Here is a 12,938-nt window from a genome sequence, read left to right as displayed (position 1 = left end):
AAGCTGAGACCTCCAGGCTTAGCTGGAAAGTAGAAGGAGAAAAACTGGGATGTGCCCCACTGGTGCTGGGGAGGGGAGGAGGGAGTCATCAGGGTTTCAGACCTTAGAGTACTAACTGTAAAGGTTTCTTTCCACATATTTATCTGTTCCATGCACATTTGTGTGCTTATTAGCTGCTAGGCTCTTGGGACATTTTGGTGAATAAGAACGGTCCAGAGCATGCCTTCAAGAGTTTATAGTCTACTGGAGGAGTCATACAAACAAATGGATAATAACGGCATACATTAAATAATGATAAATTAACAATGCTGCTACGACAAGAGGATAAAGGAGAATATCAGAGAGATTCACCTGAGGAAAATTTTTCTCTGCTCAGGTGACTTTAGTCAGAAGCATAAATGTGAAACCTATAAAGAACTGTGGGGAGAGACAGCTGTCCTTAATGAGGGTGCAAGATTGGGAATTGAAGAGCCAGTACTGGCAGGTGGACCAGTAGACCAGGTGGCTGGAATTCAGGGAGGGAGAGGACGGACATGATGTTAGAGAGAGACCATGAGACTGGAATGTGCATATTTAAATCCTAAAAAAAAGAAAGACTTTTTTTTTCTTTTTTTTTAAAGAAACTAAAGTAATTATACAGCTCCTTTTCCAAATCTGTAAACGTCTTTAGGTCTCAATAGTTTGTGTGTTATAATAAAACAAAAATCTTTAAAACCCTTCAAAAGTCAAGTTTTTACAGAGACATTTAAAACAAGAAAACAAACCCTTTCCCCAAATCTACAACCTACAAGTTAAATGCACTGACCTGTCAGAATCTATGTAAAGAACAATTTTCTAATAAAAGACTGCTTTATCACAAAAAGCATCATTCCAGGAAATTTCCTTTAATATTCTTATCTGTCACTGTCTTTAAAAGTCTTTTTTAAATTTAAAAATCTGACGCTGAAAGCAGGAGAGATCTAAAGTGAATATATTTAAATACATGTGGATGATACACACAGGCATGTTCCTCCCAGATCTGCAGGAAGAAGATGAAGCAACGTACGCAATGAATTAAAATGCTTGTCACCTAGTGGATTCCGGACAGAGGGCAGTCTTTAAGACCCAGCGATGGTATTTGTCTGGAGAGGAAATGTTGCTTTTTGACAGATGAGAGAAATCCCCTCAGTGTCGGCTGTGGGAAGAGAGAAGCGAAGTCAGTCACCTGGTGGTGAAGGCCAGTAAAACAGCGAAGCCGGAGGAAAATTTTTCTCTCCCTCTCTCTCTTTCTCTCCCTCTTTTCTCTCCGTAGGATCCACCTCCTATTCTCTCAACTCTTTTAGCATAACCTTCAAAGGAGAACGTTCCCTTCTGACTTGATTATCTTCTTTTCCCCACTGAGAAAATACCTCTCAGCTACAAGACATATTTTAAGTCTATGCAGGACTTCGGGGATTCTGTTATCTTGCCAGGGAAATTGATCATTGCTAATGCCTGGGACTGGAGCTAAATTAGCTACCAGAGTAAGCCTGACGGAGGAAGGCTTTTATCATACACTCTTCTCTTCAGTTTGAACACATTTGCTTGAAATTTGCCGCATGATGCTGACCAGGGAAGCAGCTTTTTTTCTCGGGATGCAGCAATTCGCTGGTTTCTAAGCTTATTGCAGAAGAAATAATCTTAAATAGAGTGGATATCTTTTTCCTTTTTTCTTTTGGCCCCTGTTTCAATCGACTCAGCTGTGTTGCACCGCGGTACAGATCACCTGTCACTAAATCTTTGAGGAAGTAAAACAAAGTGAATTATTATTATTTATTTATTTTCCTTATTTTTAACCCGGTGGAGGCGGCGTGACCACGAAGAATGAGACTGAGAGGAGCTGCCGGGGCTTGGAGGAGGATAAAGCTGAGTTTAAGCTGGAAACTAAAAGACTAGATTGTTTTTGGGTGCCACTCGCCCTGTTCCTCTCCACTTCGTTTAGTTGCACTCCATGGACAGATCAACGAACCTGGACATTGAGGAGCTCAAGGTACGTGCGGGTCCGGGCGGGCGTCGCGGCCGCTTCTCGGCGCTCCCGGCTCTCCCCTCTCCTTCCCGCGGCTCCTCTAGCGGCGCGGAGTAGTTGGTGGTCCCGCGGGACGGCGAGGGGGCGTTGGGGGGACGCGCACCCGGGCGCAGGCGCCCCTCCTGGGGCCGAGGACACGGAGGGCGGCTCTCCCGAGCCCGGCTGCACTCCCGGGCTGGGCGCCCTCCCCGCCTGCTCGTCCCGCCAGCGGCCACCCCGTCCTCCTCCTTGTCCGTGACGGCAGCATTTGGGGTGCAGACCCTGCGCCTCGTGCTGACTCGTCTCCCCGGGGAGGCAGCGGCGCCAGCTCTGCCGACTGTCACCTGCTTTCCCAGCAAAGTTGTCCGAGCTGCGCCGCCACTTTGCCTCCTCTCCCCGGCTCCGATCCCGCCTGTGCCCCCGCCCGGCACCGGGACAGTGCATTTCCGCTCGGAGATTCGCGTGACAGAGGCATCTGCAGCGACAGCCCGTTTTTATCCCAGAACTTCGTGAGACCCCCTTTCCCCCTCCACCGCCCGCGGGCACGGTTTCCTCCACGCAGTTGCAGTGCTGGGGCTGGAGAGGGTCCCCCGCTGCCGGGGACGACGAGCCTGCCCCAGCCCCAGGCGCGGGAGCAGGTCGGGTGACTGGGGCGGGGAGGCGGGAGCCAGGCTGGTAGGGGCGGCATCTGCGGGGCTCCGGCAGCGCTCGGTCCCCGACCCGCTGGGAGCCCCCCGCCCCCGCCGCTCCGCAGGGTCCCCTCGCCGCGCCCTCTCCCTCTGGGGTCCCCTCCTCGGCCGCGAGGGCCTTCCTGGCGGGAGCATCCGGGCTGACAACGCGCCCCTCTGCCTATGGGCACCGCTGCCTGCTTCCTTTCAAGAAAACAAAAATGTATATATATAGAAACAATAAATAAAAACTTTAAAAAACCAACAAACCACAAAATACTTTAAATGTCCCGCTCATTGTAAACGAAAAAGCGGGAAAGGGGGCGACACTGGGAGCACCTCTTTTATTGAAATCCTCCACCCTTCTTTACCCCTAGGCATTTGGTAAGCTCTACTATTTCAGAGGTTCAGAGGGATTCTGGCTTCTTTGATCAGTGAGAATGTCTAGGCAGCCCCCACCCGCTGGAGAAATGAGTAGAGGTTTGCCCTGCAATGTCAAGGAAATGGGTTTGTCCGACAAGCTAGGCAGGCTGCAAAACCCCCTGCAGAGCTCCAAAGCCTCTATCTGCAGCCTGTCCTGTGCCCTGGCCAGGGAGCACGCCGGAGCCCAGTTCTCGGGGCGCCCCAGATTGCATAGACGCGGAAGGAAGGAGGGACAGAGAACTGTGGAACCTGCTAGAATCACCCTGCCACTGATTGTAGATGCAGTCCAGGGCGGAAGGAGGGCAGTCAGAAGACCTAGAACACCACTTCCTAAGACTGAGTTCCTTGGGGAAAGGGAAGTAGGGAGGAGGCAGATTTCATGCTTCATTTAAAGTTGGCCAACAAGTTTCTGTGTTTTTGCCAAGGTCGTAGTCAGTAGACCTTGGCCTGGACTAGAAGTTTCCTCTTATCTCTCTGCTCTACTCCCATAGGACACATTGCCTTTATGTTTGCAAAGATTCCCTACTTCTTTTTCCCAAGCATCCCAGTCTCTTGGGATGAAGGGGTGGATTTTATTTGAGATGCAAAGAAGAATGTATGAAAATGACTGTGGATCTGTATTTTATGCAGAGGTGGAGTATCCAGATTATTTTTTGGTTAACTTTAGGGTATGACACAGAAGAGAGCGTTGTTCTTAAGAAAAAATTGAAGGGAAAAATGATTTGGGGTGATTCTTTCCCCTGAAATCGCTTTAGTTTCCTAACTTACCCCGGTCTGAACCCCAGTGCCACTGCAATGTTGTTAAAATCAGCAGAAGAGCAAACCCACTGGGGAAACTTCTGTCTAGTATTAGTAGAAGATCTCAGCTTAATGTCACTATTCCTGCACAGATAATCCAGAGATCCTCATAATCAGAGTGTACTGAACTCAGTGCCCTGGCAGCAGAGGGTAGGGAACTGGAAAGGCTTGGGCATGTGGTGGTGTGTTGGCAATGACTGGGAAGAAATGAAGGCATGTTAGATACAAGGATGTATTGAGGTTGTTGAGAAATTATGTCAAGGACAAGCTACTTCTGAGAGTCAGAACTGGCAAGTGAGGAGATGTCGTCAAGCCTTATTAGAAAATGTTTGAGATCGTGCAGTTTGGGGAATAAATTTGTGTTGTCAGTTTTGACTACACTTGTGGAATACGAAAGCTGTGGAATACTTCTGAAATACATACACTTTGTAGAGATGAATGCAGTGCACGTGGAATAACTTGTCTAGATTTCTTCTTTTCAGTGAAGTTGTTTGGCTTGGTTTTCTAGACTTTCCAGTTCAAGTAAGTCTGGTGGCTTCTTGCTGAAGAGCCTCCCAGGGTGATCAGTGGAAAGAGGGAAGAAAAAAGCTAGGATACTTGTTTTTGGCATTATATGCATGTTTTGACTTTTCCTATGATCTAATAATGCTTACATTAAGACACATCCACACAGAACTTTGGTTTTTATGATGCTTTAAATATACAAAAAAAGTTTACTGGGGTTGGTTACATAAATAAATATGCATAATACTATAAAAATACAGTTTAGCTTAGTTTTAGATGATTAGTGTCATTGTTAGGTGAAGCTGCTTGCCTCAGGTTTTAAGAAAGAAAGATTCTGATAACTTATCTTTATTTGGGATAAACTATTTTCTCTTTGAGATTTTAACAATTTTTTTATTTTTTGCCGTGCTGGGTGTGCAAACATTGATTTTTTATAAAATGTACTGTACATTGTAAATAGTGTTTTCTTTTGCAAACTTTTAAACTAAAGATAAGCTCTAATTGTTAAGCTCTTGCTGCCATTACTACAACTAAACAATATGCATATTAGAGTGTTTATTTGATGGAAAACTGAAATATAGTTATGTGTGTAAAACTTGCTAATGAAGGTAAGTATGTTTCATCTTCTCTTCTGCCCACAAAGTCCTGATGAAACAGATCAAGAAAAGGGAGAGAGTTCTCGTCCAAAGAATGTGTGTGTTCTTTTCCCTTTGATCTGTTTCTCTGTCCAATGAATGTATAAACTTTACTCTGGATTTTGCCCTGGTGTTTACTTTAAAGAAGAAACAACATCAAACAATCCAAAATATGGGTTGCTGCTTTGGAAAAGTGGGTGTTAATGAATATTGATGTTAGAAAAAGCCCTGTCCATCCTGGAGTATCTGAGTTACGGAGTACTGGGTGCCTTTTAGCAGTTGAGATTTAAATACTAGCTTTAGCCTTTATTTTAGCTCTGTAGTTGCTCTGTTTTAAACTACTGATCTTATGTACTGGAAAGGAGACGACTAAGTTTTAGAGCGGACACTTTAAAATTTGCTTTATGTAAGATTTACTCAGAAGAGACATTGAGGCTGAATAAACGGTTATGATAAAGTCTATGACTTTGTTGATTCTTTTACTCATCTTTTAAAATATGGGTACTAATTCACCTGTATTAATTTGTCAATTAAGTTATGCTTTCAGATGCTAAGAATGTATTTGTGGATAATTGTTACTTGCTTTGAGATCAAAAATATAAAATACATCATGAGTATAGTATAATTTTTTGCAGTCATGTTAGATCCCAGCTTTTATTTATTTATCTGTCAGGATTGTTCTGTTAGTGGGCTGACTGGCTGGAAGTTAAATTAGGTTTTTTTCTGCTACTTGCAGAACATGAGCAGTGTGCTTCTGGAATATTTTCTGAATTATTTTGCAGGTTACAAAAATTACAAACTACATAGTTAATCTTGAGACACATCAAACAACTTTTCAATAGGGATAATCTTACTTATTTGAGTTAACTAAATGTAGTCCCGTCACTGTTGCTTCATTTTTCTGTTTAATTTAACCACCATTTCATCTACCAAGAACTTGAATCTTGCCCTAGATAGGTGAGGAAAAACCTTCCCTGAATAATATAATTAGGTCATTAAGAAAGTATTGGATGGGTGAGAAGTGATAATACAGCAAAAAAAAAAAAAAAAAAAAAAAATGTATATATATATGTATTTAAACAAAAGATTGATTTTAAAAATGCTGAGGTCTTAAAGCAGTGTCATAGTACATTCATCTACAATTTCAATCAAATAAGAGAGTTGGCACTGAGAAGAATTCTAATTTTTTTCTTTCTTTTTTTTTTTTTTTGGTTTGTTTCATCAATAGGACACTCAGCCCAGGGAAGTCAAGCTTGCTGCAGTGTAGGAAGCTTTCTGATGAATCTAAGTAGGTGGTATTTTGTTATGTTAGTCATTCTATAGTGAAAAATAGTACTCTCTAACAAATGGCATATTTTTAGCAGCTTGCCTTATATATTCATTTCTTGGCTGAGAAAGATGAAACATATTTGTGAATACTGAATTATTTGACTTGTTTCACATCTAAAGGAATCGTAACTTATTTCCCTCTAGGTCTAGTTCCAATTCTCTTTATAAAATAGCAAGTAGTCACAAAGACTTAGCAACAGGTAACCTTAATTTGAAAAATTAATATCATTTGAAATTGATAAACTACAACTGTATCCATTTATGGGTTACACTGTGATGTTTTACTATATATCTACAATGTGGAAAAAATTAAATGAAGCTAATTACTATATTAATCACATCACTCATTTTTTTGTGGTGAGACATTTGAAATTTACCCTATTAGCTATTTTGAAATATATATATATCTTGAATTTTTAATATTTGGAAATAGAGTTGTTTAATTGAAGTTGAAATTAATGTCATGTTACAGTAGTGAAACATCGCTTATACCATTAAGAGGGATGAGGGAACATATTTGATATGAATAGAAAAAGAATTAAGAAAAATACATTTGAGGGAAGTTGGACAAATGACTATTTTAGAACTCTTCAATGGTCTACTGTCATTACTAAGCATATGTTCCAACCTATATCCTGGCTATTACAATTTTGCTGATCTCTAGAGTTTACCAATTGAAAATACATCAAATTTTGAAGGCCCAGTAAAAAAGAATATTTCAAGATTTATGTACTCAAAATCATAGCTACACGATATGGCTTACTGCTGTCAGATAATAAATCCACATCTGTCTTTGGGACATTTATATAATATTTAGTGAGTTGTTTCTTATGCTGTTTCAGAATTTCAGCTAAAATACAATTTGGCAGAGCTTACAACTTGAAGTTACTAAGGAAAATGACCATTTACTTTTGTTCAAAATCTCTATGAATTTTTGAGAATATGCATTTAAATTGGTAACTGTTTAAATGAGTAAATGCTTATATGTCAAGGTAAAGATTTGTACATTTATTTGTTGAGAATTGTGCTTGGTTTGTGATAAAATTCTTAGCTTCTAAAACTATCTGTGACTAGAATTAAGCTACCACATTTTCTATAAACGTCACTTTAGGCAGGGCATGGTGGCTCACGCCTGTAATCCCAATCCTTGGGAAGGCCAAGGCAGGTGGATCACTTGAGGCCAGGAGTTCAAGACCATCCTGGCCAACACGGTGAAACCCTATTTCTACTAAAAATACAAAAATTAGCAGAATATGGTGGTGTGCGCCTGTACTCCCAGCTCCTCGGGAGGTTGAGGCGAGAGAATTTCTTGAAGATGGGAGGCAGAGGTTGCAATGAGCTGAGATCTTGCCAGTGGAGATCTTGCCTGGGTGACAGAGTAAGACCCTGTCTCAAAAAAAAAAAAAAAAAAAGAAAGAAAGAAAAGAATATATTAATATCTAAAGTTTTTATTTTACTCAAAGTCTCTTCTTTTTCTTGGCAAATGTCTAGAAACATTATCTATATTCTCAGTGAAACTGATGAGAGACTTCTATGCCAACCACAGAATGAGCAAATTTAAGGTTACCACCCCTCCAAGAGAATTATAGAGCCTCACATTCTAAAAATTAAAAATTGTTCCAAATTGCCTTGAGAGTTTTCTTGAGGCTCCTAAACAACATGTTTGTACGTTGACTGAAAAATACTATAAGCCACAATTAGATTTTAGAACACTTTATACCACTTTGTTGGTATTAAATAGGTTATCTAGAGTGTTCTATGCAAAGTTGACATAGAAAACCTTTAAAAATAAAGGATTTTAGTATCCAGCCAGAAAATCTTTAATTACCATGGCAATGTACATCTGGGAAATAGGGGCTAAAGCTTCAGCCTTAGAAGTTAATTCCAACAGTCACCCCACACTAAAATGGAGCTCCGAAGCAGTTAGAATTCAGAAGCATGCAAAGTACAAAAGCTCACACTCTTAACAGATTGTAGCCTTTGAGGAAATTCATTTGTGCAGTGGAAAGGGTGCTGATCTGGTTAGAGTAGTACTTGGAAGACATTGTTCAAACCCTGGCTCTGCCATCCACCAGTAGTGGCACCTTGGGTATGTCCTCAAGCTTTCTTGACCAAGGCTTTCTCAGTCATTGCAAGGTGGGGATTAGATTTGATGAAAGGGTTTTGCCATAATCATTTTTAGCCACAGTTGAATAATTTGTTCAACGTCTTTTAAACAACCTGACATTTAACTCCAGTGAAAGGGAAGTTTGGTTCAAGACAGTCTGGGGACTCTCTCCATACTTGCCTTTGGCATCTGCAGTTGACTCTGGGACCCTGGCAAGAGCTGTAGACTGAAGAATGGAAGGTAAAAGTCTCAGAACCAGTTAATCTCGAATTATCTTCCAGGGCTCAGAGTCTATGGCTCAAAAATGACATTTTTGTATCTTCCTCAAAGGAAATTATTTTCACATTGATATAGTTTATGTAGTTTCTTTCATTCTGCAAATAATTCTTCACTTGAACATCAGAAGAAGATTTTCTGCTGAATATTATCTTCTCACTTTATGGATACCAAAATGGAGACTCAGAAAAATCAAGTGAAATGCCTAGGATCACAAGGTTAATAGATAATAGAATAAGAACTTAAATTCATGTCCTCTCTTTCCAAATCCTGTGCTATTATATACAGGCCCAAATTCCATGGAATTCTTAAAGAACTTCTGATGGTAGAGGTTTTTCACTGAATTTCTCTAATACTCTTTCGTATATGACTGGTGGGCGGGTCAGTTGCCAGCTGGTTGTTCTTTGTGGTATTTGCATAATGTTTTGCCAGGCGACGCGCAAACGCTGCATCTCGCTGCGTGCGGTTTTGGAACAGTTGAGCCGCGTCGCAGAACTAAGAGCCTACTATATTTATCTTTGCTAGAGGCATGCAATGCTTCAATTACTAACTCACACATTATTATCTAACTTATTTCCACACTTGTTTTTTTTTTGAGGCGAGGTCCTAAGCTCTGTCGCCAGGCTGGAGTGCAGTGGCGGATCTCCGGCTCCTGCAAGCTCAGCATACTCCAGTTCACGCCATTCTCCTGCCTCAGCCTCCCGGTAGCTGGGACTACAGAAGCCGCCACCTCGCCCGGCTAGTTTTGTATTTTAGTAGAAGCCGGGGGTTTCATGGTGTTAATGGGATGGTCGATCTCGACCTGCATTGATCCCAGCCGATCTCGGCCTCCCAAAGTGCTGGGATTACAGGCTTGAGCCACCGCGCCCGGCATCTTTCTTTAGAATGGCTAGAAAAATACATGTTATCTACCTAAGACAAAAGAGCCTTTGATTCTTTCCATTCTTGGAGTAGGAAGCATGGGATGAACGGGCAGCGTGTGTGGGCGGAATGCTGTTATCATTGTGATAGTCTGTGTCTACTCAGAGTATTTGAGGGCTTTTAAAATCCAAAACAGAAGGAGAAACTAATTCAAGGAAATAATTGCTTACCTCAAGATTTCTTGAATCATGTTCTAGCCTTCAAACTCTCCCTCAACATGAGATGCATGAGATAAAAGTTCTATCTAGTCTTACTACTAGAATTAGTTGTACTCCTGAGCAACTGATTGACATTTAATTTTATAAATCTTTTTCACCTTAAAATTGATAGTGTTTTTCCACTTTAAATTAGTTCCCCTTTACCTTAGGAGCAGATTTGTGGTCTATCTTCAACAAAATACTTGTATCTTAAATTCCTGATCTCATAATATTTTTGACTTCTGAAATTATTATTATGCTTTCATAAAGAATTAGTGGTAATAAATAAATATTTATACACTTAAAATTATTAAAACCTTTTTTAGATACTCTTCATGTTTCAGTAGATGTGCTTCAGTATTTCACATCTCTTCTGCACAACTTATAACTATGTGTTTTTTTTTGAGATGGAGTCTTGCTCTGTGGTCTAGGCTGGAGTGCGGTGGCATTATCTCTGTTCACTACAACCTCTGCCTCCTGGATTCAAGTGATTCTCCCACCTCAGCCTCTTGAATAGCTGGGATTACAGGCACCCGCCATCATGCCTGGCTAAGTTTTGTATTTTTATTGATACAGGGTTTCACCATGTTGGCCAGGCTGGTCTTGAACTTCTGACCTCAGGTGATCTACCCGCCTTGGCTTCCCAAAGTGCTGGGATTACAGGTGTGCGCCACCATGCCCAGCCTGCATTTTTAAAAAGTTTGTCAAGAGCTGTGAAGGTTATAAAGCTTAACTGTGCTGTGTGTATCCAGTTTTTGTTTGCATGACTTCAGTTGTCTATGTTAGTTGTGTAATTGGTGAACTTTTGTGCCACAAAATGAAAGCCACTATATATCTAAAGTACAAGACTGATATTTAACACGTAGGTTAACACCTCTACCTGTTCTAAGGCATTCTGTCTTAAATCATTACTTTTTTATTGCTCTCAAATTTGGCCTTTGTAGTGAATGATCACCTGTATTTCTAAATCTCTGTGTTTCTATTGTCTGTTACTTTTGTCTAGGGCAGAGACATTATTTTAGAAAAAGTTAAAAATAAGTGAGCTCATTTTAATCAACATCGTGTTTAATGTTTTCACATCTACTTTATACAAATCAATGTTTTGATCAGCGGCTTGTTCCAGGCAGCAGAGACAGTTACTTTTATATATTGTATTTCATCTCATCAAGTTTCTTCAAGTTGATGCCTCAGTCATGGTTCCATGAATAATCAGGTCTGTGCACAGTGTTGTGTCTTAATGATAAAGCTCCTCATTATTAAATCATCCCTGGGAGAAATTATGAGCATTTAGTAATTGCAGTATGTGAAATACACAGGTGGATTAAGTTAAACATATTTTTTGCGTGCGGCAAGGACAACTGAAGATCTTTTAAGAACTACTGAGTACACTTACAATACAAACCTGCTTTCATTTTATAAATATGAACATACTGTTACATATGTATTTGTTTCATTTATTTCCTAAAACATTAATAGCTCTTAAGGTATAACAAATAAAAACACAACTGACTTTAACATGTTTAAGATTTGCAAGTATCAACTTTTTTCCCCCAACATCTGTTCCATATTTCTACTCAAAGTGAATTTCAGAAACTTTTGGAAAGATATGATTTAAGCCATAGTAAAGTTTCAGCATTTTATGATGACATGCTGCCTTAAACAATTAAATAGTGCTGTACATTGGCTTGACATTCATAGACTTCTGTAATTGTGAAAATTATCTGTGAATATGCTCAGAGTGTAATTTTTTGTGTTCTCAGTCTCAGCTTTCTGACATTTAGTGAGATGCTCTGTCCATCTTATTTGTAAACTCTGTGCCTATTCAGAGTTGTGGAGTTGTACTTCAGTGTTTTCCAACACGTGCAATGCAATCAAAATCCAGACAATTGAAAACTCATTTTTTCACCTGTTGTCTTATTGACGAACAGTGTCACAGTAGAAATGAATAAAAATTATAAGAAAAAACAACTACAATTTGGGAATGTTAACAGCAGTTTATAGCTTGAGAAAGAAAGATGACTCCAAATAAATAAAAAACAAACAGAAAAAACGTTATGTTTCTACCGCAAAAGAACATTTGACTTAACAGATATTACTTCCTCTTTAAGTAATGTCAAAAGTTTACATTACAAGATGTGTGATTCGTTGTGGTATTGGTGTAATGCTTAGAACTCTTTCATATGTACATGATTGAATTCTTAGCAAGAATTTAATTTTTAAAATACTTTATGTATATGCATTATATGACTATTTATGTATTTGGTCTTTCACTCTCAGAATCATTTAATAGTTCCTTTGTGTATGCCATGAGATATACACAAATTCTGTTTATACATAAAATTTATATGGGATTTTGTCTGTAGTACTTTTCTGTTCCTTCTTTACATATCCTCCATAGACAATCTCATCTACTCATGTAGTTTGTACTTTTACTTACAAGGTGATGATGCCTGGTTATGCTTGGGCACCTCCTACCTTTCTCTTGGGTTACAAGCACACTTCTCCAATTTCCGGCAATCTACTAGAAATCTTTACCTGGATGCTTTGCAGTCACCCTGATCTAACAAAATGGGGGACTCCTTTCATTCTCTGTCAAGTCTGCCCCTCTGGTAGTATATTCTCTGTCTTGGGTAGTGTTTCACCATTCACTTTGGCATCTAAGCTGGAGCTCAGAAGATCCTGCTCTACTTATCCTTTGTCATCATTCCATACATCCAACTGGTCATTAAGACCATCACACTGTATAGTGTGCTTTCTTCCTTCTACACATCTTGTTAGAACCCTAGACCAAGTCCTCACCTTTTCTAATCAGTTTTATCCTAAGACATACGTATGTATTTCTTGCAGTGAGGCTGGCCATATTACAGTGAATTCTACTGTGATATAGCTCAGGGTTCAGGGTGGGTTTGGAATTGCCATGAAGGGATTTATGTATTCTCTCTTAAATTTTCACAAGTCATTTTAGAATAAGTTGGGTAAGAGTGGAAACTGGGACACCAAGGGTGGGCCTGATGCTTGATACAGTGGGATTTAGAAGTCTGTAAAAATGCTAAAGGG

General features: G+C 40.0%; 1 protein-coding gene across 1 annotated transcript in view; it reads left to right on the top strand.

Annotated features, from left to right (window-relative positions):
• The first annotated feature begins 1,166 nt into the window (after positions 1–1,166).
• Positions 1,167–12,938, top strand: part of SGCZ (sarcoglycan zeta) — a 1,210,518-nt gene continuing 1,198,746 nt past the window's right edge. The window contains exon 1 of the mRNA XM_017961783.3: positions 1,167–2,008. Coding sequence (XP_017817272.1) covers positions 1,970–2,008 — 39 coding nt within the window. The 5' untranslated portion in view covers positions 1,167–1,969. The remainder of the gene's footprint in view (positions 2,009–12,938) is intronic.

Source organism: Papio anubis, chromosome 8, assembly GCF_008728515.1.
Source record: "Papio anubis isolate 15944 chromosome 8, Panubis1.0, whole genome shotgun sequence".
Classification (NCBI taxonomy): Eukaryota; Metazoa; Chordata; class Mammalia; order Primates; family Cercopithecidae; genus Papio; species Papio anubis.
This window is presented reverse-complemented; position numbering and strand designations above follow the sequence as displayed.